The 27082-nt window shown below is 41.9% G+C and overlaps 1 protein-coding gene across 1 annotated transcript in view; it reads left to right on the plus strand.

Annotated features, from left to right (window-relative positions):
* The window catches only part of MACO1 (macoilin 1), a 61432-nt gene extending 37272 nt beyond the window's left edge, over window positions 1-24160 (plus strand). Inside the window, exons 7-11 of the mRNA XM_083625535.1 lie at window positions 14175-14333; window positions 15189-15371; window positions 16354-16474; window positions 19431-19605; window positions 22080-24160. Coding sequence (XP_083481661.1) covers window positions 14175-14333; window positions 15189-15371; window positions 16354-16474; window positions 19431-19605; window positions 22080-22282 — 841 coding nt within the window. The 3' untranslated portion in view covers window positions 22283-24160. The remainder of the gene's footprint in view (window positions 1-14174; window positions 14334-15188; window positions 15372-16353; window positions 16475-19430; window positions 19606-22079) is intronic.
* The last annotated feature ends 2922 nt before the right edge of the window (window positions 24161-27082 follow it).

Below are 27082 nucleotides of genomic sequence, written 5' to 3' on the forward strand. Positions count from 1 at the left end.
ATGCCCACCGAGGAGTTCCCAAACAGAGATAATCCCTGAGCCCCCTTTTGGCATGGGTCTTTCCAGCTCCCTCTTGAATTCAAAACACATCCAATTCTTCCTTTGAAGTTGAATTACCTAGATTCATTTTTACGTTCAGGTGATTGACAGTTAGGCAGTTCTACCCACCTGTTAAAAGCTGCCCTCAAAAGTCCGGCAGGTTCTGGATTCAGTTCTGTAATCATTACAGCATCACAATCACTTTAATAGAAGTGGAAGCAATAGATTCCAAGATGCCTTTCATGTAGAATCTTTGCTGGGAGTTTAGGACAGCTGGCCTCCTCCAGCTTCCTGTGACTATTAACACATTTCACAAAAGAGCTGATTTCCTAGGGCATTGCAAGCTCAACATGTGGATAATGTAAGTTGCTGGCAATGTGTATTTACTAACTTGGAAAATTATCTATACCAGGCATAGGCAAACTCGGCCCTCCAGATGTTTTGAGACTACAACTCCCATCATCCCTGACCACTGGTCCTGTTATCTAGGAATGATGGGAATTGTAGTCCCAAAACATCTGGAGGGCTGAGTTTGCCTATGCCTGATCTATATCAATTAATGTACTCAAAAAGGCTACTTTAAATTATATGTTGTACTATAAACCATTTCTGGCAAACAAAGCGTTTAAGGATGTAGCAAAACTTTAATCTAAAGAGTCTTTGTAAGATTAGAATGAAAGCGAAAGCCTTGTAATACAGAAAAAGAAAGGGCTTTTACAGAGAAGGGTAATAGAACTTGTATTCTGGCTGGTGTGTGATACCCTGCTAGATGTAAGAACAATAGGAAAATTTGAGCCTCCAGCTGGGATGAAATGCTGATGGATAACTTGATTACTGAGGACTGGTGTACAGGTGTAATATTAGCTAACCATTAACCAGGGTTAGGAGGCTAGGGTCCAGGGAATAGAATGACATGCCCTCCCCTCACCTGCACCCACCCCCAATTTCTTTTACTTTAGTTCAACCCTGTATTCTAAATACTAATTTTGGAGAGCCCCAAATTTCTAGAATTAATATTGCTCAGTGGCAATGACAAGCCTAGGTATGCATGTGATACAGAGGATACTGCCAGAGGAGATAACCACAGCCAGAATTTTAGGACTAGGATTTTTTTTCTTCTGTTTTGCATTTGTTTTAAACACAAAAAAACAAATCATGCTTGCTCAGTATAGGCTCGTATTCTCTTTTTTCACACCTAAACATGACTGTTGTGTTGCCAGAGTCAGGCTGCAACTGTGTTTCACCCTTTCCCCTTCAACTTGAGTTGCACCATTGGGTGTGAATTGAACTCTGAAGGTAACTGGAGCCATTTGTGCTTTGAAGCGGGGAGGAGGGGCAGGCAGCCAGGACTGAAAACCATTTTCATGTGCAATTCACTTGGAAGTTTTTTGTTCCTTCCAGTTCTTGACTTCTAAAAGGAAAGGTGCCAAAGTTTAATTGCTTAGAAATCTAATTCTCTGGCTGTGAAGTTTTAGCCCTGAATAATGGCTCTGTGTGTGTGTCTGCACGCACCAAACGAGATCTAATGGTGGCAGCTGCACTTGTTTATATGTCTGCCCCTTTCATAGGAGCCAATTCCTAGGGGCCGAGGTCCCTTTGGCCTCCCCAATAAAATAGTTGAGGGGGCCAGCCCTCCCCCGGTTGATAGGCACTGCCATTCAAATGGCGTGTGCACACCATGCCTTGTGAATGATTATGCAGGGTGGGGCTTACCTGCCCCCCTTTATGGAGGGGGCATGTATATCAAAGGGAGCATGACAAGTGAAGGGTGCTGAATCCTGCCCCTCATCATTTGGTGCCAGCTCCAGGACTGAGGGGGCTGTCACCAAAGTATCCTTTGGTGCACCCCCTCCTATGTTGATGAGCCTTGGCAGGTTTACCTGGTAGGGGAGGTTGGCAGCATTCTGATAGGCAGCTGGTTATGAACGCTGCCACTTTAATTTTCTGCAATGCTCCAGAGTGATGGTACATCAGGAACATTGTAGAAAATTAAAACAGTGGCTCCTAGGCATCATTTGAGAGACCTACCTGGGCTCTTAGTGCAGTGTAATGACGGTACTTTGTCTGCCTGCCTGCCTGCCTGCTTTTGATCACACCAGTCACTTCTCTTGCAGTCTGATTCCAGTGCCAGATAAGCCACAAGGCTGGGAGGAAAGTGCCTGCAACGACTGCCCGTGTTGAGGTTAGATTCATGATGGGGCAACATCCAGCTATGTTCTCTTGCTTGCCCTTTTTGGTGTAATACTTCGGTTCTCCTCCTACTATACATGAGCAGAAACAACACATGAATAAACAGACTGGACTGCTCCCATCATGTCTAATTTGGCCTTGAAAATATAGAGCAAGTGGTTTATTTCTCATTGATGAGAGACAGGCATTCTTCCATCTGCTCAAAGTCACGGTCTTGTCTCAGGGAATTTCACCTTTGTAGCTGTATCTGAGAAAAAGATACAAAATGCTGACCTTTCATTCATACATATATTTGTAAGAATCTTGCATATGTGTAAAGGGCTACATGGAAACCTGCCCTTTAATAAAATGGGGTAATTCCAAACCAGCAATTTTCCACCTCTACGTGTTTTTTAGAAAAGACTTGAAAGAACCTTTGGACTTAAACTGCTGCAGGCTACCTGTGTGCCACAAATTACTAACGTAAGCATGTGTGGGCAGGCAACTAGTAGCTTTTATGGACTTACTTGCAAGGCTAGAATCCAGTTCTATATACAAGCAGTTCTGACAGCCAATTTATAGAGTTTTCAGTAAATTAATAAAGAGCTATTGAAGATGAACTGTGTTCCAAAAAATGTATTCAATCAAGCACCCTTGGCAAGCAACATACATTTTGATGGGTTTAAGTAGCTTTTTATCTCAAAATGGCAAGAAAACATTTTTTATAAGTGCTGCATTTTATTTTAATGATTGATAGTGCCTTGATGAATAAAGTCAATTGCCTATGCTGGTAATTGGTTGTGCATATGTTACTGTTTTTCTTTATTTGTATCTCCCTTAATAGCATATACCGGGCTTTCAAACCAGTTCACACATCTATAAAGTCACCAGTAAAACCCTGATTAATTAGTTTAGGCGCTGTGAGTTAAACCACAGAGCCTAGGGCTTGCTGATCAGAAGGTTGGTGGTTCAAATCCCCGCGACGGGGTGAGCTCCCGTTGCTCGGTCCCTGCTCCTGCCAACCTAGCCATTCGAAAGCACGTCAAAGTGCAAGTAGATAAACAGGTACCGCTCCAGCGGGAAGGTAAATGGCATTTCCGTGCGCTGCTCTGGTTTGCCAGGAGCGGCTTAGTCATGCTGGGCACATGACCCGGAAGCTGCACGCCGGCTCCCTTGGCCAATAAAGCGAGATGAGCGCCACAACCCCAGAGTCCGCGACTGGACCTAATGGTCAGGGGTCCCTTTACCTTTTTTTTACAGTCAATTACCAGCAGAATATCTTTTGAGAATGTCCTTTGAGGTCCTGTTCTCTGTCCCATCCCTCTCTTTCCGTCTTTCGGCTATAGGGGAAGGGAGTTTCAAGGATATATTATCCCCTTCAATCATAAGCACAATTTTTTGCTTACAGTATAACCTTGTACTTCAGGTACAAAATACCTGGCACATTCACATTCCCAAATCCACATTCATGGAGTCCATGTGATTGGGGAGATCGTGGTGGGGAATTTTAGGGGAGAATTGACAGAAGGGTAGTGCTAAATTCCCTTCAACACCCATCAGTTCTTCCTGGCAGATATCCTTCTCTGGCAATCTTTCCCTCAGTCAGGCTTGATTCTGGTTTCATAGACTAAGGGAGGGGAAATTATTACCCATTTGCAATGAGAATTAGCAGACAGGGAAAAGAGTTAATATACAACCATTTATTTCAGTGGCATTAATCACAACCAAATATGCAATCCTAAAATCCCCCTCAATTTGATGAGACACTCAAATGTAGATTAGGAAAGCAGAAAGAGGAAAGTTGCTGTTGGTTGGTTAGTTGGTTAGTTGGTTGCTTGCTTAATGCACTGTTACTCAGAATTGGCTTTGGACATGGAAAATGAAAGTTCAAATTCCCATTGTAATACTTGCTGAATGGCTGTGGACAATTTGCTCCCTTTTGGCCTAACTCATTTAAAAAAGTATTGTTAGACTAAGACCTGACTTGTATCTGACAGGGGTACCATCTGTTTGGTGGCCAGTGGGTAGAGTCACACACCCCAGACACATTTAATTGTACTTGCCGCAGGCATTGGCCCATGTGCGTGTAGCGTGCCTGCGTAATACTTATAGGAAAAATGGCTTTATTCATGGGCCGTGTCCTGTATAAATTGACCCCAAGATGCCTTTCTGAGGTCCTTGGTTGCAGAGTAGGAAACAGATGTAGCTACCTCCAGCAATTTCCCCTAAATTAGTTACTATTTCAGCAATAAATATCTCTTTAAAGAAAGTTGCAGATCACACTATGGTAATGTTCGTCATTCGAAATTTCAGTTATCTGAAAGTAAAATAATTATACCCAAACCTCACTGCATAAATACTGATTCAGATATCTTAACAGCCAGAGTTTGCCCACTTCCTTACTTGTTTGTCTTTTGCTGGCTGGCTGCAGCAGTTTAGGGCAGAAACCAGGGAGGGAGTTTGGACAAGTCATGGGTTAGAAATGTCCCCATAGGAAATAATGGAAATCATCAGCTCGTTATACAAATGCTCAGCTAACGAATGATTTCTTAGGAACTCACTGTGTTCAGATAGTGGTACGTATGTGTATAAGCCAATATATTCTTGCCCTTTACCCTCTTTTGTTGACTATTCCACCCACAACCACCTAAGGGTCTCTAGATCTCTTAAATCAGGAGTAAGGAAGTTTTTTCATCCAAAGGCCACATGCCCTTCTGTGCAGCTTTCTTTGTACTACATGCCCCTTGTGAGAGGACCAGAGTTAAAAGTGGCTGGAGCAACAAATTACCTTTCTATTGTAGGCTAGTTTCTGTACTGAGACTCTCACACGCCTCTCTGTTCCAAGGAGGAGAAAGGCATTATCAAAGCTGAATGACACATTCCAGCCAGGCAAAAACAGTAGTGGGTCAAAGCAGGGCCTGGGGAGAGTCCAGAGGGCCTCATTTGGCCTTTGGGCCTGAAGTTCCTCATCCATGTCTTAAATAATTCTGTCCATTCTCCTCTTCTTGGAACACCATTCCATAACACTTTCATCTCTCCCACTTTTGAGCTGCAAGCTGTCTGGGTCAAAGAACTATCACCTTTTCATTTATTTTTTAAAGGCCAGAATGCACTAGTGGTGCTGTACACATCATATACCTCTTCATAAGGTATCTTTAGAATAGAGAATGATAGCAATATCCATACTTTAAAATTGCATTGAAAATGGCTTTGTTCTTCCTATTTTCTTCAATATCCGTATTATGAAATAAAGTTCATTTACAAGCATTTTGTGCTCTGTAGGCCAATATTGGTTTCAAAGGAAGAAATGTTCTTTTTCTGGTATATAATTCTTATACTGCTGGTTGTTTTCAAGCCAAACTTTGCTGGATGTTTTCATGTTATATTTATAAGAGATGCACATCTCAGGAACTGTGCAACCCAGGTTACTTATCTCTTGAGTAATCAGCTAAAACGTTGAAATTGGTTGTGTTTTGTAATGGCTCCCACAGTGGACTTTTATTGTTACAACTAATGAAGCAAGTAATATCTGCTATTAGCTTAAAATATAGGGTATTTGAGTTATGTAATAATGTACAATTGAAGGTAAGATTTACAATATATCCTTTTATCAAAATAATTTAATAAGGAAGTTGTTCCTTAGAGTTGTATTGTAGTTTATTGGCTTACGAGTTTACTTCTCTAGTTGATTGTTTTTATGTCAGATTTCTCTGTTGTTAATCTGATTTGTCATGTTTCTTATATGCAGTTGTATCCTTTTAATACCCAGGTTCTTGTGTCTACAATAAAATTTGTGGCTCCATAGGAACTTGAAAGGCTCTGAAAAACACTTAATGTTCTCTTTTGCAGTTTCCTATTTTCATTACAATCTGCAACATTGTAATTCTGCAAAAGGAAAAATTACATTTTGCATGTGATTTGAGCCCAGAGTTCAATCCTGTCATTACTCATATAAATGTGGTTTATATATGCAGTGCTCTTTCCACCTGAATTGATATACAGTGGTACCTCGGGTTAAGTACTTAATTTGTTCCAGAGGTCCATTCTTAACCTGAAACTGTTCTTAACCTGAAGCACCACTTTAGCTAATGGGGCCTCCTGCTGCTGCGCCGCCACCGGAGCACGATTTCTGTTCTCATCCTGAAGCAAAGTTCTTAACCCAAGAAGTCTGTAACCTGACGCGTATGTAACCTGAGGTACCACTGTATGGTCTCATACTGTAACTACACATTACATTCTGTTGTGTGTACCAGTACCCTAATACCTACTGCTTCTAGAGAAAAGCTTCAGAAGTGGGCATTTTGGAGTAAATGGCTGTGGAGACAGGTGTTCAGCTGTTCGTCCACTGCAGTTCCCTCAGCTGTTTTCTCCCATCAGCTGCATATTTGCAAAGATATAGTGCAAACATTATATGGAGGCCCACAGAGGATAAAGCTGTTAGGGAACAGGATAAGCACCTCTTTTCTTCTTCCAGTTGCTTCTCCGCAACCAGTGCCTCTTCCCAAAGCTGCTTTGGCATAATAGAAACAGCCAGAGGGGTTTCTGTTCTCATTTGCATGTGTAGCTCTGCTTTCGTGTTTGACAGGATAATAAATGTGCTTGTTTTATGGTGGGTGAATGAGAGGATCATAATACCACTGTGAACAAACCAAATGTGTGAGCTGTACTATCAATTCTTTTGGCCTACCTAGCCAAATAATGTTGGCAAAAGAATGGACATTTGTAAGCTTTTGTTGTCACATAATAGTTCTTTCTCCCCCAAATATTTTATAAAAGCAAACCCAGGGCTTTATAATTTGGTGCACTTTGCTAAGGCCAGATAAATATTTTTTGCAAGGTAGCTCCAATATCAAGCGCAGGGTCAATATACACTTTTTTGTATCTACGGCCATAACTTCCCCACACCTTATGTTGCATATTATGTCAGATGAGGGTCAAGTTGGCATGGTTTGAGAGAAATGGCCTTACAGGCAAAATTGGGACCTGTGTTTTCTCCAATTAAGCCCGGGGTAGAGAGTGCTGGGCTAGGTGGACTAAAGGTCTTCTGTATTGTACGGTAGCATCAGATGTTCATACACTAATAGGCCTGTTCATATGAGTGTTCTTAATCATTCTGCTCCCTCTTAGCCTCTGCTGTGCCATCTGTACTAACTACTGGGCTGTTAGAACTGGCCAATGTGATTTGGATCTAGGGGTCTTAATAGACCACAAGCTTCACACGAGTCAACAGTGTGATGCAGTAGCAGCAAAAAAAAAAAAAAGCAGCTAATTCTGTTCTAGGCTGCATCAACAGAAGTATGGTGTCCTGTTCAAGGGTAGTAGTGCTCTATTCTACCTTGGTAAACGTCTTCTGTGAAGTGTTTTTGCTGACAATTAAAAACAGTGCTGTTCACCCAAGCATTTACTGGACATTAATTCTTGGCTAAGTGGATCTTACTGTGATTCCTAAAAGGAAGAGTCAGATCAGCCTTTTTCTGTGAGAGTGTTCCATAAACAGGGCTCTGCCACCAAAGAAGCCAGTCTCTGGTTGGTGCACATTTTATCTCTGATATCTGCAAAAGGGTTTCTGATTAAGAATTTGGTGACTAGGCAAGTTCATATTGTGTAATTCTCTGCCCTGGTGTGGATCAGGGAAATGTATGACAGAATGATGTCAGGATATGGATTACGTGTTGCATGAAGCTGCCTTCTAACTGTCTTAAGGCTTAAATCTGTTACAAGAGCCAGTGAATGGTATGTTAACATCTCCACAAGCAGTCACTGAATGTCCTTTGGAAAAAATGCTGGCTAGCAACTAACAACAGTGCATTTCTAGATTCTCTGGGTCTCTTGATCCTTCATGGAATTCATTTCACCAGGGGGTCTCCAAATGCAGTGGTCTCCCCTCCCCTAACTTATCAAGCATTCTGAAAATGTAGATGTGGGAGAGGGTCTCTCAGTCCTTGCTGGCTGGAAAAGATAAGGCTCAATGTCTCTCTCAGTTTTTCTGGAGAAGTGTGAGGGAAGTCTCTCACTTCACACAAGACTTTGGAGATACTTGGGAGCAGGAGAGCATCTTACTCCTAGTTGTATCCAGTCATGGTGTGAAATGAGAAATCAGTCATCCCCCTCTCTCAAATCATCAGTGCACGTCACAGCCTTCGAAGGAGTGAAGTCAGTCACAGCTGCAAAAAAAGGGAGGCTACCAAGCCCAACAAAAATGTTTGAATTATGCATTTTGAAAGTTTCAGTTCAGAATTCCTGTTCAAATGATGTGGGCACTCACTCACACGGTGGAAATGTGCACCCTGACCCATGTACATTCAGACGTAAGCCCAGGTAAGTTCAGCAGGGCTTACTTCCAAGTGCATAGTAACACAGCTTTCGTTTTCTAGATTAATTTAGGCAGTGTAAGAAGATCCATCATCACAAAACTAGTCTTGAGGATTTACAGTATCTTTCACATTTATTTGTTCTCCATTCATTGACCAAAACGTTTCCCTTTATGTACTTATTAGCAGATAATGGACCAGGGGCAGAAGGGCCCACGTAATGTACTTTTATCTAGTAATGTGTTGTGTGTTTATTTTTAGACACTTGTGCAGCCACAGTACACATAGCAGAATTGAATACAGCAAGATCAGGAAACTTCTCAACTGACTACTCTATAGTCTTAGGAAGCAATTATAAGCTGATTGTTGTTCCCTTAACCATGCGTAAAATGGTTTTTAAAAACAGTTTTTTCCTTTGAACAATTTTTACTGTTTGTATTTTCAGGAGGAGGAAATCAAATGGGGACAAACCTATGCATGAATACACAAACATTTAAACTCTCTTCCAGCCCAAACTAGCTTTTCTCCTGCAAGGTTCCAGATAGCCATTTAAAAAGGGAGGAAACCTAGTGAGGAAGGATGTCTGTATGTAAACTAGTAAACTTCATAGCTGCTTGTCTTGTAGATCATTAGTGGGCCTTCAAGTCAAGTTGAGCTCAGGTTATTGAGAGCTGGACTAGCAAATGAACTGGCAAGTCCTGGTTCAAGGACCCTGAAGGCATACTCTTCTATTGTCTCCTGAGACAGAGGGATGCCAAAATCTATAAATATATGAGTAGTTATGCCTAGAAACTTGAAATATTATTTATAACTCTAAGGCATGATTTCCAGATTAGGAGTCAGGATTTATCACAAGCAGATTAACAGATCACAGGCATTTTGTGGGCGTGGGTTATTGAGTTGCTGGTAGTCTCATTACCTTGGCACAATGAGCAGGTAGAATCTGCTGTCATTTGAATTAATGCTGTTTTAACAATGTAATCTAATTTGTTTTGGGGGGGTTTCCCATAATGAGATTGAAGTATTAGGAAAGTAAGCAAACTGTTTAAGAATCAGTTCTAGCTTTTGTGTTCTCGCATAACAAAAGGATATTAGCATGTGTTAGTTTTACTTTAATCCTTCTGATGCTTTCCGAAGTGGGTATAAGGGATAAAGCATATTGGAGAAACAGTTTTTCTTTCTTATATATCCTTATGGTTCATCTCTGAGGAAATACAGAGGTGAAAGAGAACTTTTTAAACTGCCCAAAATAGGTAGGGGGTGTGGAAGAGAGAGATTGGGTCCAAGGAGGGAAATTTTCACAACGGGGACAAGAAAATGAATATGTGAAAAAGAATTGAAGTTATTTTCCATTGGTTCAGGCTAGGAAGCTTTGAAAACAAAGGCTTGTAATTAAGAAAAAATTGCTGTTCCCTCCCTAAACCCCTGGGATAAGCAGTTGTAAATCTATAGAAATTAGGAATTTGAAGAGTGATGAAGTAACTTCATGTGGTAGGTCCCAGAGACAGACTTTTGGGGCTAGTTCCCCTTTGGAATCTGGTTTGAGACTTTCTCCAGTAGATCCCAATACACTCTTTCCTAGGCTGCTTTAGTTAAGAGCCAGTGAGAGTCAGTGCTATGATGTAGAGATTAGATTGTGGGACTATAGCTGAATTTGAATTGCCACCCAACCACAGGCTTGTTGTAAAAATAAAATGGTGGAGGAAGGGAGAACCACATGCCCCATCCTAAACTCCATGCAGAGTGAGATAAAAATAAACTACCCATATGCAAACCATGTCAAGCTGATAATATTGTCACATTTGAACTGGGGAAGAGCATCTTTATTTTTTCTGCTGTATTTATAGACCACTTTTCAGCCATATAATAACAGATCAAAGCAATTCACAGTTAAAACTATTCAGGTCTATTCAAATCTAAAAATAAATCCAGAGACCAACAGGCAAAAAGCCAGTCAAATGATAGCAGCAGGAGGACAATTAAAATACAACACCAGAATAAACAAAACAGAAGCAAAAATAGCTTGCTTAATCTAATTGCTGAAGCCATGGTGAGAAAGAGAAGTTTTCCCTCTCTTCCAAAAAGTGAAGAGAGACTCCTGTCAGTTGGTTGGAGTGTGGTGCTGATTGCTCTACCTGTTGAACCTTCAAGGCAAGAACCTGCCAAAGCATGGTCAGGTACTAAAACAGGCATAGGCAGACTCGGCCCTCCAGATGTTTTGGGACTACAACTCCCATCATCCCTGACCACTGCTGTTAGCTAGGGGTGATGGGAGTTGTAGTCCCAAAACATCTGGAGGGCCGAGTTTTCCAATGCCTGTACTAAAACCTAGAAGCCACACACATTCTTGATTCCCTGTCCCTTTTTGCCCATTGTTTCCCACTCCTCCTCCACAGTGTTAAGTTTAAAAGAGGTACATCCCTTCTTCAAAGGTATCACCATTTCATCCCTGAAATATGTAGCCTAAAAGTCTACCCCTTTCTTACCCTAAATGCACTTTATTATAATTGGTCACTAACTAAACATTTGACCTGAAAGACGGGTTGTGAGGCTTTGTACAACAGGAATAGACAAGGTCCATGATTCAAATACGTACATTTGCATTATATCCAGATCATGAACACTGTCCTGAATAATCCACATCCTGATACCTGGGGTGTCGATGTGAATATAGCATTCGGCAAGGCTGCCATATTTGCATTATGTAAACATGTTCATTTTCTGGAATGTACATCTTTATGTGACTGCTGCCTGACTTTCTAGGATGTGTGGACAGAAAAAATGAGTCACATTGTTGTTCCTATAGTAGTGGGCACAATAGTTAAGTATTTGATTAGACTCTTGTTAACTAAGACAACTAATTGGCTTTAAATGCCTATCCTCATTCATATTTAGATACTATACATTGTGTTAAAATGTTTTAGCGCCAGGCTAAAAGATTCTATGCAGACTGACATTTTATTTCTAAATAAGATGTACGGCAGATGGTCTGTGGTCAGGAACGATTAAAACTAAACCTTCTAAACGGCTGTGCATTTTCTCTCCTGCAGTGCAGCTCTCTGAGCCTGTGTGGAAAAGAGAGAGAAATATAAACAGTGGTGTATCTTGGATCTAAAATACGCTTCTCTATTTACCATGTAAAACAGTTTGATCACGATGTGTGTGTGGTGGTAACAGTACGGTTCTGCTTGCATTCTTCTAGCCGCAGACAAGGTGACCGACAGCATTGGACTGCCCCATTAGAGCAAGGGTGGTGTGCAATGAAGGCAAGGTTTTTATGGATCCTGTGGATCACTCAGCAGAATGCATGTGCCAGCTGAGCAGATGGTTGGCACTGGCAATACTCATTTAGTGGGAGAACTGATCTCCCTTCATTTTCAGTTATTGTGTGTGTTTTGTCACACAAGGTTCTGTGTACAGTCGTATTTGGGAATAGTATAAATGAATGTGACTTGGTGTTTAGGACCCTCCAAATGTTGTTAGACTACATCTCCCATCCTCTCTGACAATTGGCCATGGTTGTCATTGCAGTCCAACAGCATCTGGAAGGCCACAGGTTCTCTCACCCATGTCCTAGATTGTTCACTGAGCTACTTTGCATATACTTTGATATCCTGATTCAGAATAGAAGACAGCTCCCCTTTTCCAGGGGACTGCATTGTGGGAGGGGTTCCGGGGTAACCTCCCAGTTACCCAGCAGTGGGTGGAGGGATGCTGCCCACGTCAGTAGGACGCCCATCCGCATCACGCCTCCTGGCTGACCAACTGGGTTAGCTGGGGGGCGTGGCCACCTGCCGTTTAAACAGCGGTGTGACTTTGGGGCACCCTCCATTTGTCTCCTTTCATCGGATCTCCCAGCCCACCCATCATCTTTGCTTGTGTTGCTTGACTATGGCCTTGCTGTGACTAATGCTGGTCACCTGGTTGTTGGGGCCGGGTAGGAATTTTTCCGCTTGGCAAATTGGCACCAGCCATTTGGTTTTCGCCTGCCTAGTAGCTATCGTCACAACTTTGCAAGGTTAGGCAAGGTAAGCCTTGTCATGGGAGGGGCAGTTGTTGCTTCCGGCCTGCCCCTCCACGCTAAGGGTATCCCATTAAAGGGATCCGGGGGTGTGGTTTCTGTCCGAAGCCTGGGTGTGGGCTAGGGCTATGCCACGACCCTATCAGTGACCCTGGGGGTGCTCTTAATTGATGTATTTCATAGGGCTCCCCCTATCGGTGGTTGACGCTTTGAGACTTCCTGCAGACGGGCAGGAGTCAGGATATAGTCTTGCTTCACCCAATTGCCTAAGCCAAACCACTCACATCTGTAACCAATAAAGTTGTGGTCTTATTTATCCCATTAACCCAACATATGTGTGTCTTGTTTCTGGGGGAACTGCGGGGCCCGGGGCCTTGCCACGCATGTGGGTTATGGATTTTTAAAAAATAAATGCTATTATATTCAGACTATTTGTAAGAGTGGGAAGAAACTGTCATTTAAATCAAGACTTTTAGTGGTGTAGTATTAGCTAAATGAGCCACCTTGGCAGGAAAGGTAAAATATCAATTTACTTGAATGGCTGACATGGTTGTTAACTTTCAGTTGCTTTTATTTTTAGTTTCTATGTTGAAGCAAGATGGGGTGGGTGTGGGGCGATAGGAGCTTGCCAAAATCCTCTATCACTTATATATATTTGCTAGGTAAACCATGAAATTGTACTATTAAGATTCAAGTACACAGAATTGAAGTTAAAGCTTTCTACTGCTAAATTTTGCTGTGTTGTGTTCTCTTTATCACAGCTAATGTCAATAAAAGAGAGGGTTACCTTCTAGCCTGGGAAACGTACTTGCACGTACAACTGACAGATCCCTATTTATATCCCAAGTAAAGGCCAAACTACATATGACTGTGGCAGATCTGTGTTTTCAAATGTGGTTCGAGGAAACGGGTGCATGTGTGATTTTGGAACATAAAATGGTCATATGATCTTCTGATTCTGAATTGTACTGTCCTTCTCAACCGGTTGCTTCTACCCTTTCCATTTCATGAATAACTTTCCCCCAGCCAGGCCTCAATACCAGAAGTGAGCCTGGCTGGCATAAATGTAACTGGAGAAGAGATTTAAAGGGCCTGTGGGTGGTGGGAGGGGGGTCAGTGCAGAAATGTCAGGTGTGCCAGGAAGGAGGCTCATCATCCTACCTACACATCACTTTTGCAATGCAAATTGCCTCCCTTATCTCACCAGCTTGCAACTTAGTTCTGCCAGTCATGTATAGCTTGACCCAAAAGATTGCACAGTAATGGGTACAATGAGATAAAAGGTTGGGTGGAGAAAGTGGAAACATGCTTAAAGGCCCTTGATGGCCTTTTCTTAAAGGAGAAGCCCAGGGCCAAACTTTGAGCATTCAATAGATCAGGCATGTCCAACTCCCAAAAGACTGCAATCTACTCCCACTATAAAAAAACTGGAAGTGATCAACCCATTGGATTGACCAAAGGTTTTTTTTTGGGGGGGGGATCACTCAGGATCACGCAATTGACCAGGGGCAACCCGCAATCGACTGGTAGATCGCAATCGACCTGTTGGACAGCCCTGCAATAGATAAATGAAGCTATCTCTGTTCTCTTTAAAAATACATAAATTAAAAAGGAACTACTGCTCTTTATCCTAGGCTGGAACAAGATATTAAGAAGTTAAAGGCTGACCTGCAGGCAAGCAGGCAGATTGAACAAGAGCTGCGCAGTCAGATTGGCTCTCTGACCAGCACAGAGCGGGGGATTCGGTCTGAAATTGGACAGCTCCGACAAGAAAATGAGCTGCTTCAGAATAAGTAAGTTTGGTTCTCACTTCACAATATAGTGGGCCTTTTCCTCCCAGCTGATTTTTGTACTTGTAATCTGATTTTTTAAAGAACAAAAATAGATTTTTGAAATCTCAAAGCCCAAGCCAGGCAAAGTTTATCTCTCTTGAGCTCCATTCATCATTTCAGTGGAAAGAGATTTAAGATTTAAAAGTTCTTGACTATGCCCAGATAATGGTCTAAATTTTGCACTCTGAACTGTTTGCTATAGTACCAAACTCTTTTAGTACTGACAGTGCTGTAGAAATTAATAACTCTTTCCTATTGATCTGTAAAAATGCTATATGAGCATATGGAGAATGACATTTATCTCTTGTTCAAAGAGGCACATGATTTAAACAGCTAAAGGTCAGACTTAACAGAAATGTTATTCACACCTTAGCTCTGCTATAGTGCTGATTTCCTTCCACTCTATTATAATGAAAAGTGATGCACATAGTGTCCCCCTACCCAAATCCTTCCTATTATCCACTGAACTCTTACCCAAACTGGTAATCTGTATACTATATAGGCATCTATATACAAATTTCTCTTAAGACGAGAAATTCTGCTTTGACTTGTAGTGATTGGAGGTTGTATCCAGTGCTAGTCCTACTCAAAGTAAACCCATTGGTCATGACTTAATTTCACGAATTTTAATGAGTAGGACTAGCACTGAATGCCACTCATGTGTTACCTTCTTCTGAAATTTAGAGAGCAGTCTCCATTTTCTCAGAAGGGAAAGCTGAGTACTTAAAAGAAGTTACACTTCTGGAATAGTACTTTATTTTCTTCTCAGGCTAAAGAAAGCAGCAGGGATCATGTTCCTTTTCTTCCCTCTTTCAGACTACATAATGCTGTGCAAATGAAACAAAAAGATAAGCAGACCATTGGCCAATTGGAGAAAAAACTCAAAGCAGAGCAAGAGGCACGAACCTTTGTAGAAAAGCAGTTGATGGAAGAAAAGAAAAGGAAGAAGTTGGAAGAAGCAACTGCTGCGCGGGCTGTTGCATTTGCTGCTGCTACCAGGTACTGGGCTCCCTCTCTCATAACGCTAGAATTTGGTGACATCCAGTGAAATTGAACATTGGAAGATTCAGGACAAACAAAAGAAAGTACAGTTTATTATATGCATGTGATTTTTTTTAAGGTGTATAATATGAAAAAACAGATTCAGATAATAAAAAGAAATGTCCTGGTCTGTGCCATTTGAAAAAAAAAAGTCAGATAATAATAATAAAAGTACTTCACACAGTGTATATTTAAACAGTGATGGCCACCAACTTGGATGGCTTTGAAAGGGGATTTGACAAATTCTTGGAGGAGAGGGCCATTGATGGCTAATAGCCATGATGGTTATTCTCTGTCACCACAGTTGGAGGCAGCAGTGCTTTTGAATACAGTCATACCTCAGTTGTCAAACATAATCCGTTCCGGAAGACCGTTCAACTTCCAAAATGTTCAACAACCGAGGTGCGGCTTCCAGTCAGTTGCAATAGCTTCTTGCATTCAAGCGGAAGTCGCGTTGGACGTTTGGGTTCCAAAAAATGTTCAAAAACTGGAGCATTTACTTCTGGGTTTTCGGCATTTGGGAGCCGAAACATTCGAAAACGGAGACGTTTGAGAACTGAGGTTTGACTGTACCAGTTGTTGGAAACCACAGGAGGGCAGAGTGCTTGGATCCTGCGTGCTGGTTTCCCACAGGCATCTGATTGGACACTGTGAGAACAAGATGCCACTGGCCTGATCCAGTAGGCTTTTCTTATGGTCTTATAGTGTTTCAGGTTGCAGGGAGGGATCACATTTTGGTATTCTCTTTTGCTTGATGATCACCAAGCTGTTTTATAGAAACAGCAAAAAAGTATGAAGGCATGTGACACTATCACTTGGCCAAAGATAAGCAGACCTGGAAATGTGACTGTCTGATTGTAACAACACTTAAAAAAAAAAAAGTGGCACACACTGAAAGTCTCTCTCTCCCCACCCCCTTGGTTCTTGTTTTGTTTGGCAGAGGGGAATGCACTGAAACTTTACGAAATCGCATCAGAGACCTGGAGACAGAGTGCAAGAAGTTAACGATTGACATAAAGCTGAAAGAAGATCAGATACGAGATCTAGAAATGAAAGTGCAGGTAATGAGAGTGCACCACGACATTGCATGCCTCCTTCACAGCCTGAACCTGACCCTTCAGGATGCCTGCCACGTTTTCTGTGAGAGAAGAGTGCATAGGGTTGTGTTTCTTTCTGTTATCCTAAATAGGCCAGACTTAGTCTAAAAGGTAATTTTTCTTTGCCATGCCTCCCTCTTTCCTTGAAGGAAACTTGCCTACTTGAGCTTTGCCAAACACCACTTTAAGGTTTTTTTACACATTACATTTGAAGGTGGTTCATGGATGGCCCGCCCCATGGGATGTACAAGCCTAGAGCTGAGAAAACACAAATAGTCAAGGAAGCTCCTGACATGCACACACAATTATCAGCAACTAGTTTTTCATGACTTGGCTCGCTTCTGGAGGCCAAGTTTCATCTGTAATATACTCCTGCATACCTTGTTCTTACAGGTATGCTGAAAACTTTGATCTATTTGCAGATTGCCCTTTTGCAGATTGCCCTGTTTTTTTCCTTCCCAAAGTGATTGGCACAGGACCACCCCTGTTCAGTATTAAGTGGGAATTGATAGATTTTTATATTCTGCCTTAGTAGGATAATCATCCTGTTTATCCTCATAATACATTTATAATGTTAGGTGCGGTTAAAATATAATACTATAAATAAACTAATTGCAGTTTTTGAGCCCTCTTGGAGGAGAGGATAAATTAAAGTAGTTGAGGGAATGGTATTTGCTGGGGATAATCAGTGGACAGAGAAAGGGTTAATCACTTGCCCTCCAAAAAGTGTAGTCCCAACCTGAAACAAACTATGATGTTCATTTGTATAACACTCTTACTACACTGTTAGAAAAGCAAGCTTTGATTAAAGTTTTTAGGAACAGTGTCAGTTTTAAATAGAGACGTGCATTTTAAAAAACTCCGTAAAACATAGTTTCAAGTTTTACACTTGTTTCTGAACCTGTTCATGGTTTCCCCCATAAATTTGCAGTGAAATGTTTCTGTGTTTTCCTCTTCCTCTTCCGCAGGCCCACATAATCAAAGTGGCTAGGGAAAAGTAGCGTAGCCCTTGCTTTGCTACACAGGGAGCTGTGAAATGTACAAGGAATATTTTCATAATAATCAAAAGCTTTTTGTGTTTTAAAGTGAAAAGTGAAAAACAGTTTGACTTTGTGGTTTCGACAGGTATATTAAGTAAAACCTATTTTTTTATTGGCGTTCTCAAGTACATGTAACTCTGGAGGCTAAAATAGTTCAAGTACCCCACCCCTAAAATAAAGCCTGGACAGGTTGAGTAACTTGTCAAAACCCCTTAAGCAAACATTTTAATTTACAGAGAGGGAATGTTATATAACATTCTCCCCCATTTATCAGGAAGTTGGAATTTATTGAGCTTTTCTCTAGCGCTTCATTATTGTACTCACTTGGCCTGTGGGGCCCCACCTGCTTTCCAGTCCTGATTTGCCTTCTCCCTATTGTGCGGAGAGTCCGCAGTGCAGCGGAAAAGGATATATTTTTCATTGAGGAGGTCCCAGGTTCAAGCTGTGGTATTCCAATTGAGCAAAGTGTGTGCATTCAGGTAGCAGGGCTAAGAAAGATTCTCTGCCTGAGACTCTTCAGAGCAACTTTCATCCTGGGCTATATGAAGTATAAGGCAATATCATGTGTTGATATTTCTCTGAATGAGGTCCAAGTGGGCCTAATAGGTTTAGGCCAGCAGTGGAACATGTTTTTTTCAGTCTGAAGGCCGTATTCCCTTCTGGGCAACCTTCCAGGGGCCACATGCCAATGCTGTGGAAGACCAGAGGGAGAATTGGGAGGAATGAAATGTTTACCTTTGTGCTGTATGCTAGTTTCTAGCCACACCTCTATCCAGCATCAAGGGAAGCAAGAGACATTATCAGAGCTATAGACTGCAACCAGGCAGGCAACAATGCTCCAGGAGGGTGCAGAGCAAGACCAGATGGGGTTTGTAGCCTTGGGAGAGTCCTGAGGCCAGATAGAGAAGCTTGGAATGTCACATTTGTCCCCCACGCCTAAGGTTCCCCACTTCTGTCTTACACCATGGCTGGCCAACTTCTGATGATGGAAACTTGTGCCATACCTTGGTAAGAACAGGAAGGCCCATGGGCTTAGCTATGTGTGGAGTGCTGCTTATGGTCCTCTCCAGTTGTCATTTACTCTGCTGCTACTGCATGCTTCCCAGCTCAGCAAACTAGAAGTGACCACCACCACCATTAGACTCTCACTGTTTCAACTGGGACAGTCTCTTTCCCAGTCTGGCATATAGTCCGCCTACATTTAGTGCAGGACGTGCAGGTTGACTTGAAGGTTGGCCGCCACTAGCTTAGATCAGATTCTGCCTTTGCTCAACCTGCTTTTCATTGGAGGCTATGCGTAAAGTCTATCATCACCACTCTCATTCCACCCCAGGAAAACTGGTTGTGGGGTCACTGTAGTGGCATGAACATAGAGGGTCCATATCTCGGAGTGACTTCCTGGGGGACTCTTCCTGGACTTCTCTTGCTCTGACATAATCTCACAAATTTATATTCACTTCCTAGTTAAATGTGGTTTTCAAGACTGGAAATTTGTGTGTCTTAATCAACAGCAGATTGGAAGAGCCCCCACATCAAGCCCGCTTTGTGTTCTGCAATTGGTACATTGTTCATGCTGAATGAACCATAAGAATATACTGTAATCTATTCTGAGCCCTTGGGGAGGCTGGGTGAAGAAAACTGTATTACTACAGCTGAACATGTCAATTTCCAAGCTGCAGCTTCTGCAGAGCTAAATTGCCTTATGAACACATATATTTTACATACTGCACTTGAGGTCAAAGGATATAACCAAACCCAGCATACTGCAGATTTGACCCCAATTTTTCTCCTTCCCCAGCCACAACCCCAGTCTTGTTCTTTCCCCTTTATCTCAGTATAAAGTTGCTGTTTGTAACAGTCCTGCTTTAATTACTCTCAAGGAACTGCGGAAGTACAAAGAGAACGAAAAGGATACAGAGGTGTTAATGTCAGCACTTTCAGCCATGCAGGATAAGACACAGCACTTAGAGAACAGCTTGAGTGCGGAGACGAGGATCAAGTTGGACCTGTTCTCTGCATTAGGAGATGCAAAAAGACAGCTCGAGATAGCTCAAGGTAAGTGGGATTCTCTGTGCTGCTGGGCAAAGTGATAGAAAATGAGGTAGTGCCCTCTACTGTCCAGTGAGATACCATGGATTAGGAGCCAAAGAATCTAGTGTTCCTGTGAAAAGCACTTCTGTGCAAACACTGGGGACTGTGTGGGTGCCTGCTGGTTTTTATGCCTTGCTGCATTTTCTTCAACTACTTCAAAGCCTACTCCACAGCCTCTGTCTGCCACAGGACTATGAAGGACTCCATTGGGAAGGATGAGTCAGAAAAGCCCCAATACACACTTCCTGTTCTGCTCGTAGCCCTTTGGATTTTGGACACTGGCAGCTGGAACTACCTTTTGGAAATTATTCCTACTTGGAATATATGGGAAATCCCCCCCTCCCCCAATAAATTTGTCCTGTCTTAGTAACCACCACCCCCCCGACAAACTTCTAAGCCTTGCTGGTATTATTTTGGCTTTCCTTGAGATTCCTCAGATTTTTTTTGCCTGAGGAAGACCCCAGCGCCACACTGAATTTTGCTTTAGGCAACATTTCAGTAGCTCCTCCATGCTGCTGTAGGGCTCAAACCTTAACCAGCATTTGTTCGGTCAGGTTAACTACTGCTTAGACGTCCAACAGTAATTCTGAAAGTCTCCGTGGAAACAGGTTAAACAAAGAGAGTACAGAGGACTGGTTTGGAGACGTGAGAGTAATTGCTTTGGTCCACCCGAACAGCAGTGACTTGGTCAGACAATCCTAATCAAATGCAGCAAACTCCACACCAAAGAAATCAACAGTGTTTTGTTTCTCTTTAGAGTAGGAGCAAACTGCTAGAAAACAGATGGTTAAACTTTTATTGGATCTCTGAGTGCAACTCCAAGTGCGGATGCTGCAGAAACGTAATGTGGTAGGAAATTAATAGCCCAGGCACAGCTGGAATTCTTCATTTTGTATACTCTGTCCAGGAAAACAAAATGCTGAGGGAAGTGGGAAGAGCAAATAATAAATGGCAATTTGCTTAAATAGTTTAATTTGTACTTCTCCCTCCTTAGCTGTTACTTTATTTTCTAACCTTGGGGAAATAACCTTCTTGCATAGGCCTCTATAAAAATGCCATTAGAGTTCTCTTCCAGGAAGTTCTAAGGAAATATCGTTTTTTCACCTCCCAAGTTTTTAGGAAATCCAGCAGGTGTATGTGCCCCCAGACAACCTTCATACAGTACCTTTCTTTACTGTTTGCAGTGATTCAATTCACAGCTTCTCATTCCTCCCTGTGCTGCTGCTTTGGCGCTGCTTTTTATTTGTCCAGGCTTTTTTGTTCATTGAGTGGCCCATCCTTTGCCCTCATTTTAAAGTGGGGGCGGTAGGAGAACTCCCAGCTGTCCTGTTCCTGCCTTACTGTGCTGTGATGGTTTCATCACAGCAGGGCAACATGAAGAACATTGGCCTTGGCAGCAGGGATACAACAAAGGCAAATATTTTGTCTCTCCGGAAAATATTGCTGGAAAGGGCAAGCTCTTTGCTGCGAAAATGCGTGCCAAACTCTGCCCCTTCCTGCTCCTTCCCAGCTCTTCTTGTGATTTGCTTTGGGCTGTAAACTTACACTTTAGCCAGCAGAGGGCGCACAAAGTTAACAAAAGAACAGCGTCTCCCTTTATTTTTGGATGGAAAATCCTATTCAAGATAAAGTCCCATCAGGTCAACTTTGCCTAAATTATGCTCACCACCAGTACAAACCTATTCCACCCACCCCACTCCATCACCAAATAAAGAAAATAAGTACTGAAGGAAAGAAAGTAGATGTATGATTTCTACCCAAAACTTGGAAATAGGTAAAGCAAGAGTTTCCAGCATTAAGGAAATCTGAATGAACGGGTTAAAATAAAATGTGTTAAGAACACTGTCTTAGTAAAGGCATCCTTGTAAAGATCTTCCTTCCGTTTCACGTGGCTGGAGAGGGAATGTGGAAATTATCTGCCAGAGCTAAATCTATTGATTACTGTGGAACACTCAGGTTTTAATTTAGCTTTGCAGTTCTTTTTTTAAAAAGCTGTGCATGTTGTTTTAAAAAGTAAAGGTATCCCTGACCATTAGGTCCAGTCGCAGACGACTCTGAGGTTGCAGCTCTCATCTCACTTTACTGGCTGAGGGAGCCGGCATTTGTCTGCAGACAGCTTCTGGGTCATGTGGCCAACATGACTAAGCTGCTTCTGGCGAACCAGAGCAGCGCACGGAAACGCTGTTTACCTTCCCGCCAGAGCGGTACCTATTTATCTACTTGCACTTTGCCGTGCTTTCGAACTGCTAGGTTGGCAGGAGCAGGGACCGAGCAACGGGCGCTGACCCCGTCGCGGGGATTCGAACCGCCAACCTTCTGATCATGCCACTTCTGATCCCCTCAGACTCCACCCCATAACATGTTTGTCCACAGTTTTTATCTGGTATAAAAACCTGGCATTTGGTGACAGTTCTTTTCCTTCCTCTTTAATATTGCAGGGCAAATAATTCAAAAGGATCAGGAGATCAAGGACCTAAAACAGAAGATAGCAGAAGTCATGGCAGTCATGCCCAGCATAACATACACTGCGGCCACCAGCACACTGAGTCCTGTTTCCCCACATTACTCTTCCAAATTTGTGGAGACCAGCCCTTCTGGACTTGATCCCAATGCCTCAGTTTATCAACCCCTGAAGAAGTAAAGACCAGCTTCCAGTTTGTCACACGGAAGGCATCACACAGAAAAATATCTTGCAGTCAAGATGAAATTTGTATTGTGTGAGACTGTATTGATTTATTGTTTAAAATAAAAAAATAAAAAAGAGGGAAGTGGGGGGAAAGAACCTGAACATCAAGGTTTGGCTAGAACTGCCCATCAGTTTTTTCTTGTAAATTTTTAGAAAACCTCACAGAACTTTATACGGTTTCTTTCTTGGCCAACGCATTAAGGGAAAAAGAACCCACGACTCTTGGTTTTCACATAGCAAATTCTGCCTCTCTTTTTTTCCCCAAAAAGAACACCTCTTGTAAGGTTTCCTCTTGAAAGGATAAATTAACACAGAGCTCCGCTTGATACAAAACCCTTTCTTCCCATTTAAAAAAAAACATAATGAAGCCAAAATTACAAATTAAGAGTTCAAAGGAATAATGATGGAAATTCCTTAGGGTTTTTTTTTTTTAAGGGCAAGAGGGTTTAAGTGCTCAAGCAAAGCTTTTGATGATGTTAGTGGATTGTGAGGCAGAGGGATGGGGAAGCGCATGTGCAAGAAATCTATTAGCTTACCCCTCTAAGGACCAAACCATATTTAAGGGGGCATCAGTTTTAAGGGAGGGCATAAGGATTGCAGAAAGGGTGTAGACAATAATGTAACATTGGTGGTTGTGTAAAGTGTTTAGTTTCCCATCGGTGTATTTAGTCACTTGAGAACTGCTAACAGTCTTGTTCAACAGTGCCTTGGGGAAAAAAAGATATTTCAAGAGGAAACTCGTTCATTTAAACAATTTTCTCCCGCTTTCACTATCATCTAGCTTGTAATGCCGAGCTCGTTTTACAGAGTCTACTGCAGATCGTACATGGTAATTTAGGTGCCCGTTGCAATCCTAGTTTACATCTCTTTTTTGTTTGTTTGTTTTGGGTACAAAATCCAACAGTGTTCACATGGTTAGGATATGCTGTAGAGGGCTCAGTAGCAGCAGAGGGAGTGTTTTGGTGAAGGCGGAACTGTGCAATGTACTATATACAAGAGACTGTCAGGTTGGCTCAAGAACACGGCAGTTTGCGGGTTTTCTTTTTTAAAAAGTCAACTGCGATTACGCTTTATATCATCTTGTGTTTGACAATTTAATTTCAATGGGGCTGACAAAATCTCAGCAGTTGTGCCAAGGAGCTTTTTTAAAAAAATAGTAATTTTTTAAAAAAGAAACTCATAAAATTGCACAAAGATTTAAGTTTAAATGTATATTGTGCATTGGTAGGAAAGTGTGTTGCACTGGCGACTTTCAAAGTGTTTAAGGTTTGGGTGTGGGTGGGAGGGGACATGGTGGGAGGGGTACAAAATCGTATTAGTAACTAGCAAAATTATAAAAATCAAACCATTATGATTTTGCCAACATGCAGTGGACTCTGGAAGGACAAAGTTCTTCTTTAAAAACAACAGCAATTTTTAAAGTTTCATATGAATTGGCAAGTATGCCTTGTTTTAAAAAAAAATTAAGTAGGACAAGCAAGTCAATAAAAATAGTATTAAAATCCATCATTTTAAATCAGATTCTTTTGAGATAAAAAAAACTTCTAGCTTTAGCCAGGTGTGCATGTTGCTGTCATTTTGCATTTTTGAATCATCTTGTGTAATTGTCACCATGAAAGTGTTACTCAGAAATGTCATAGGTTTTCATCTTTGTGCAAAACATGGACTATTGTCACTGACTTTTTTGTGTTGAGGTTCCCCCATTTTTTATTTTTTTATTTTTATTTTTTTGCTGCCCTTTGGGCACAACTTTTGTTGAAATACTCGGTCTTGGCTGCATTCTTTTTTTTTTCTGTGGGGTTTACAAAAAATAAACATTTTCTTGCAGATAAAGTAGTTTTCTAATTTTCTAAAAGAAGAAATGCTATTATTATTATTATTATTTATTAGAGTTGTTAGTTGCTTGTAACCTGAAGATCAGTTGATTTGGTGCTCTAGTGCTACAAGCCTTCTCTCACCACAAACTGAAACGATGGGAAAATACACTGGAAAGTGTGGGCTAACACTTGCTTGACACAACTTCATATATCCACCCTGGCATGCCAATTAGAATGAATGCCCATTAAATAGCTGACTGTCTTACCTTCCTGAAAATGTTGTGCAAACGAATCTGGATGGATTCTCTATTAATGGGTCATATGGAAGTGACCTGGGTTAATCTGGTTAATCTTACAATTTTTGGTTGATCAGTAGAATCTGAATATATTTGCTTATGAGGCAAAGCAATTTTCAAGAAAAGTGCACACTGATGGTTTTTATAATGGGGGGGCAGGGCGGGGATTATCTAAGAATAGGTTGATTCACACATTACATGGTGAGTAAGTGACCACCCACAACATGCTCCTTCCCACCAGCTGAAACATTTCAATTTTTTTCTTGTCATCTTTATGAGATTGGAGCCAATGTTACAGATTGACCTTAGCAAGAGCAGCTGCCTGCCAAAGGGAATAGTTGCCTGGCTTGTAAAATCTGTTATGTCTGATCTTACCTAGAAATTTGGCACCAGTTGATCAGGTAGGTTCTGCTCTATGCAAGCGCTTAACCATGAGTTACACTAACCATAGGTTGGTGCTTTAACCTCATTAAGATCCCGAATGTATTAGGTTGCCAAGCTAAGCCCTTTTCCTGGAGAATGTTTGCAAGAAGACAACTGGTGTGCCCTGACTGTGCCTAATCCTTAACAATAGTCTTAGAAATAACAAGAATCTCTGGTTAAGGAAAACAAACCATAGTTAAGCAATACATTTTTCCATGTGCCTGGAGAGTGCTTCAAATACAAACCAAATTTAGCCAGACTCTATAGGGCGACCTGATGGACATTGAACCCTACCTTTTTCCTTCTACACATGACAAAATTAGCTCTGGGTATCTGTTTACTCAAACCAAATCTGCAAGGGGTAAAAAAAAAAAATGGACCGAAGGTCTGAAAAATGACATTGATTTATTTATTTCCTACAAAGATCTTTACTTTCCTCCTAAATCATGCCAAATGCTCAAAGCAATTCTTAAATCGAAGTGCAATGCAGTTTGTGAACTCTGCTATCCTTCCTGGATGATTAGGACAGACATTACATTGTCCCAATTAAAATTATGAGTTAGGAGAGGTGAAAACTGTGTGAAGCATGTCGTGTATCTTTTATATGCAATGAGAAACGAATGGAAGGCAGTCATTCCAGACAAAGGGAACTGCACTTGGCTGGCCTTTGATACACAGTTATATGAACTGCTTGAAATGAAAAGGAAAATCCCTTCAATTGGCTCATCAACTTTTATTTTCTGTTTTGCCAAATTGTGAAGCCAGGACTGCAGAGAAAGGGGGTGGAGGGAGGTTGGATTATAACAAATTTGGCTTATAATAGACTTCTAACAGTAGAGCTTCAAGTATAATGTTCGCCCCAAATGACTGACTTACTTGGAAATGAATCCATGCGAAGAGAATGCCCCTATCAGTTTTACTTATCACATTCATTATGCATCCACGGATTTATCTCAATTAAGCCCCTTTTCCGTGAAATCTGAAGGATTAATGTTCTATTCATAGATCCAACTAAAAAAAAAAAAGCACTTTCCCCCCTTCCAGTCCTTTTCTGAAGTCCTATATAATGATTCTGGTAAAAAAAAAAACCAACCCTGAGCAATGAACTTGCTGGCACAGGATGCCAAGCACTGATTGGACAAGGGAACTGCAGAGAAGCAATTTAAACGGGCGCTTGCATGGCAGTCCAGAATCCCTTTGGCTTGTGGGGGGGAGTGAGAAGGAAATCTGGTGACATGAGGGAGCCAATCCCATGCCACTCCCTGCTATATAAAGCTTTTAGTACTAGGTCGTTCCTCAGTCTGGGCAAGTTGTCAGAAGCTACCAGGCTGTTCCTACTTGACTCAAAGGTCCATGCCTGACAGCGTCTAAATTCTGAAAAGAAGTATTTTTTTAAAAATTGTATTTATGTATATAAATGTTTCAAGGCATCCAACAACATTGTTTTTTAAAATGCAGAAATGCAGCAAAAGCAGAAGATCAAATAGGGGGATAGGAAAGAAGCAGAAGAGGAAATATTCACCACAGTGGCTCAGAGGTACAATAGCTGGGTTTTTTTAAATTAAAAAACAACAACATGTTGCTTTCGTCACCAGAAGGTCAAAAGCAGAGGAGCTGGAAATTGGTCCCACAGCCTCAGTGCCATTGTGAGGAAGGCCCTCTCATGGATAATTCACATACCATCCCATACCTCAACTGCAAGGTAACCAGAGCAGGCTCTCCAAAATGGTTCCTGAGGGAGAAGAAAGTTCTTAAGGTATCCACTTAGACCCATTGAAATTGATGGGCCTAAGTCATGCCCATTTCAGTGGGTCCACTCTGAGTCAGACTAGCATGGGATACAACCCCACATACCTTACTTTTCAGAGCACAATCCTATTTGAAATATGGTTCAGGCCTGGTCCAAGTCTACCTTAAATCTAAAGAGGCTTAAGGATGGACAGCAGGAAGGGCAGTTGATGTGATGGCCTGGGACTCGGGCTCGGAACCAGAACCGGATCCTCTGCCTCAGGTGCCATCTGAACCGAGTCTGGGGCCTGATTCTGAAGAGCCCCAGTCTGCACAGGTTCCCCTGCAACAAGCTCCAGCTGGGCCGAGTCAGGGCCTGAGCCTGCCTTGGCTCCAGATGCGGGGATTACCTCGTTATCCTCTGCTGGGTAATCACGTACAGCTGCTCCACTACCAGTTGGATCAGGAGAGGCTGAGGTGGCCTCTGGGCC

The sequence above is a fragment of the Podarcis filfolensis genome (assembly GCF_964270895.1).
Source record: "Podarcis filfolensis genome assembly, chromosome: 8".
NCBI classification, from domain to species: domain Eukaryota; kingdom Metazoa; phylum Chordata; class Lepidosauria; order Squamata; family Lacertidae; genus Podarcis; species Podarcis filfolensis.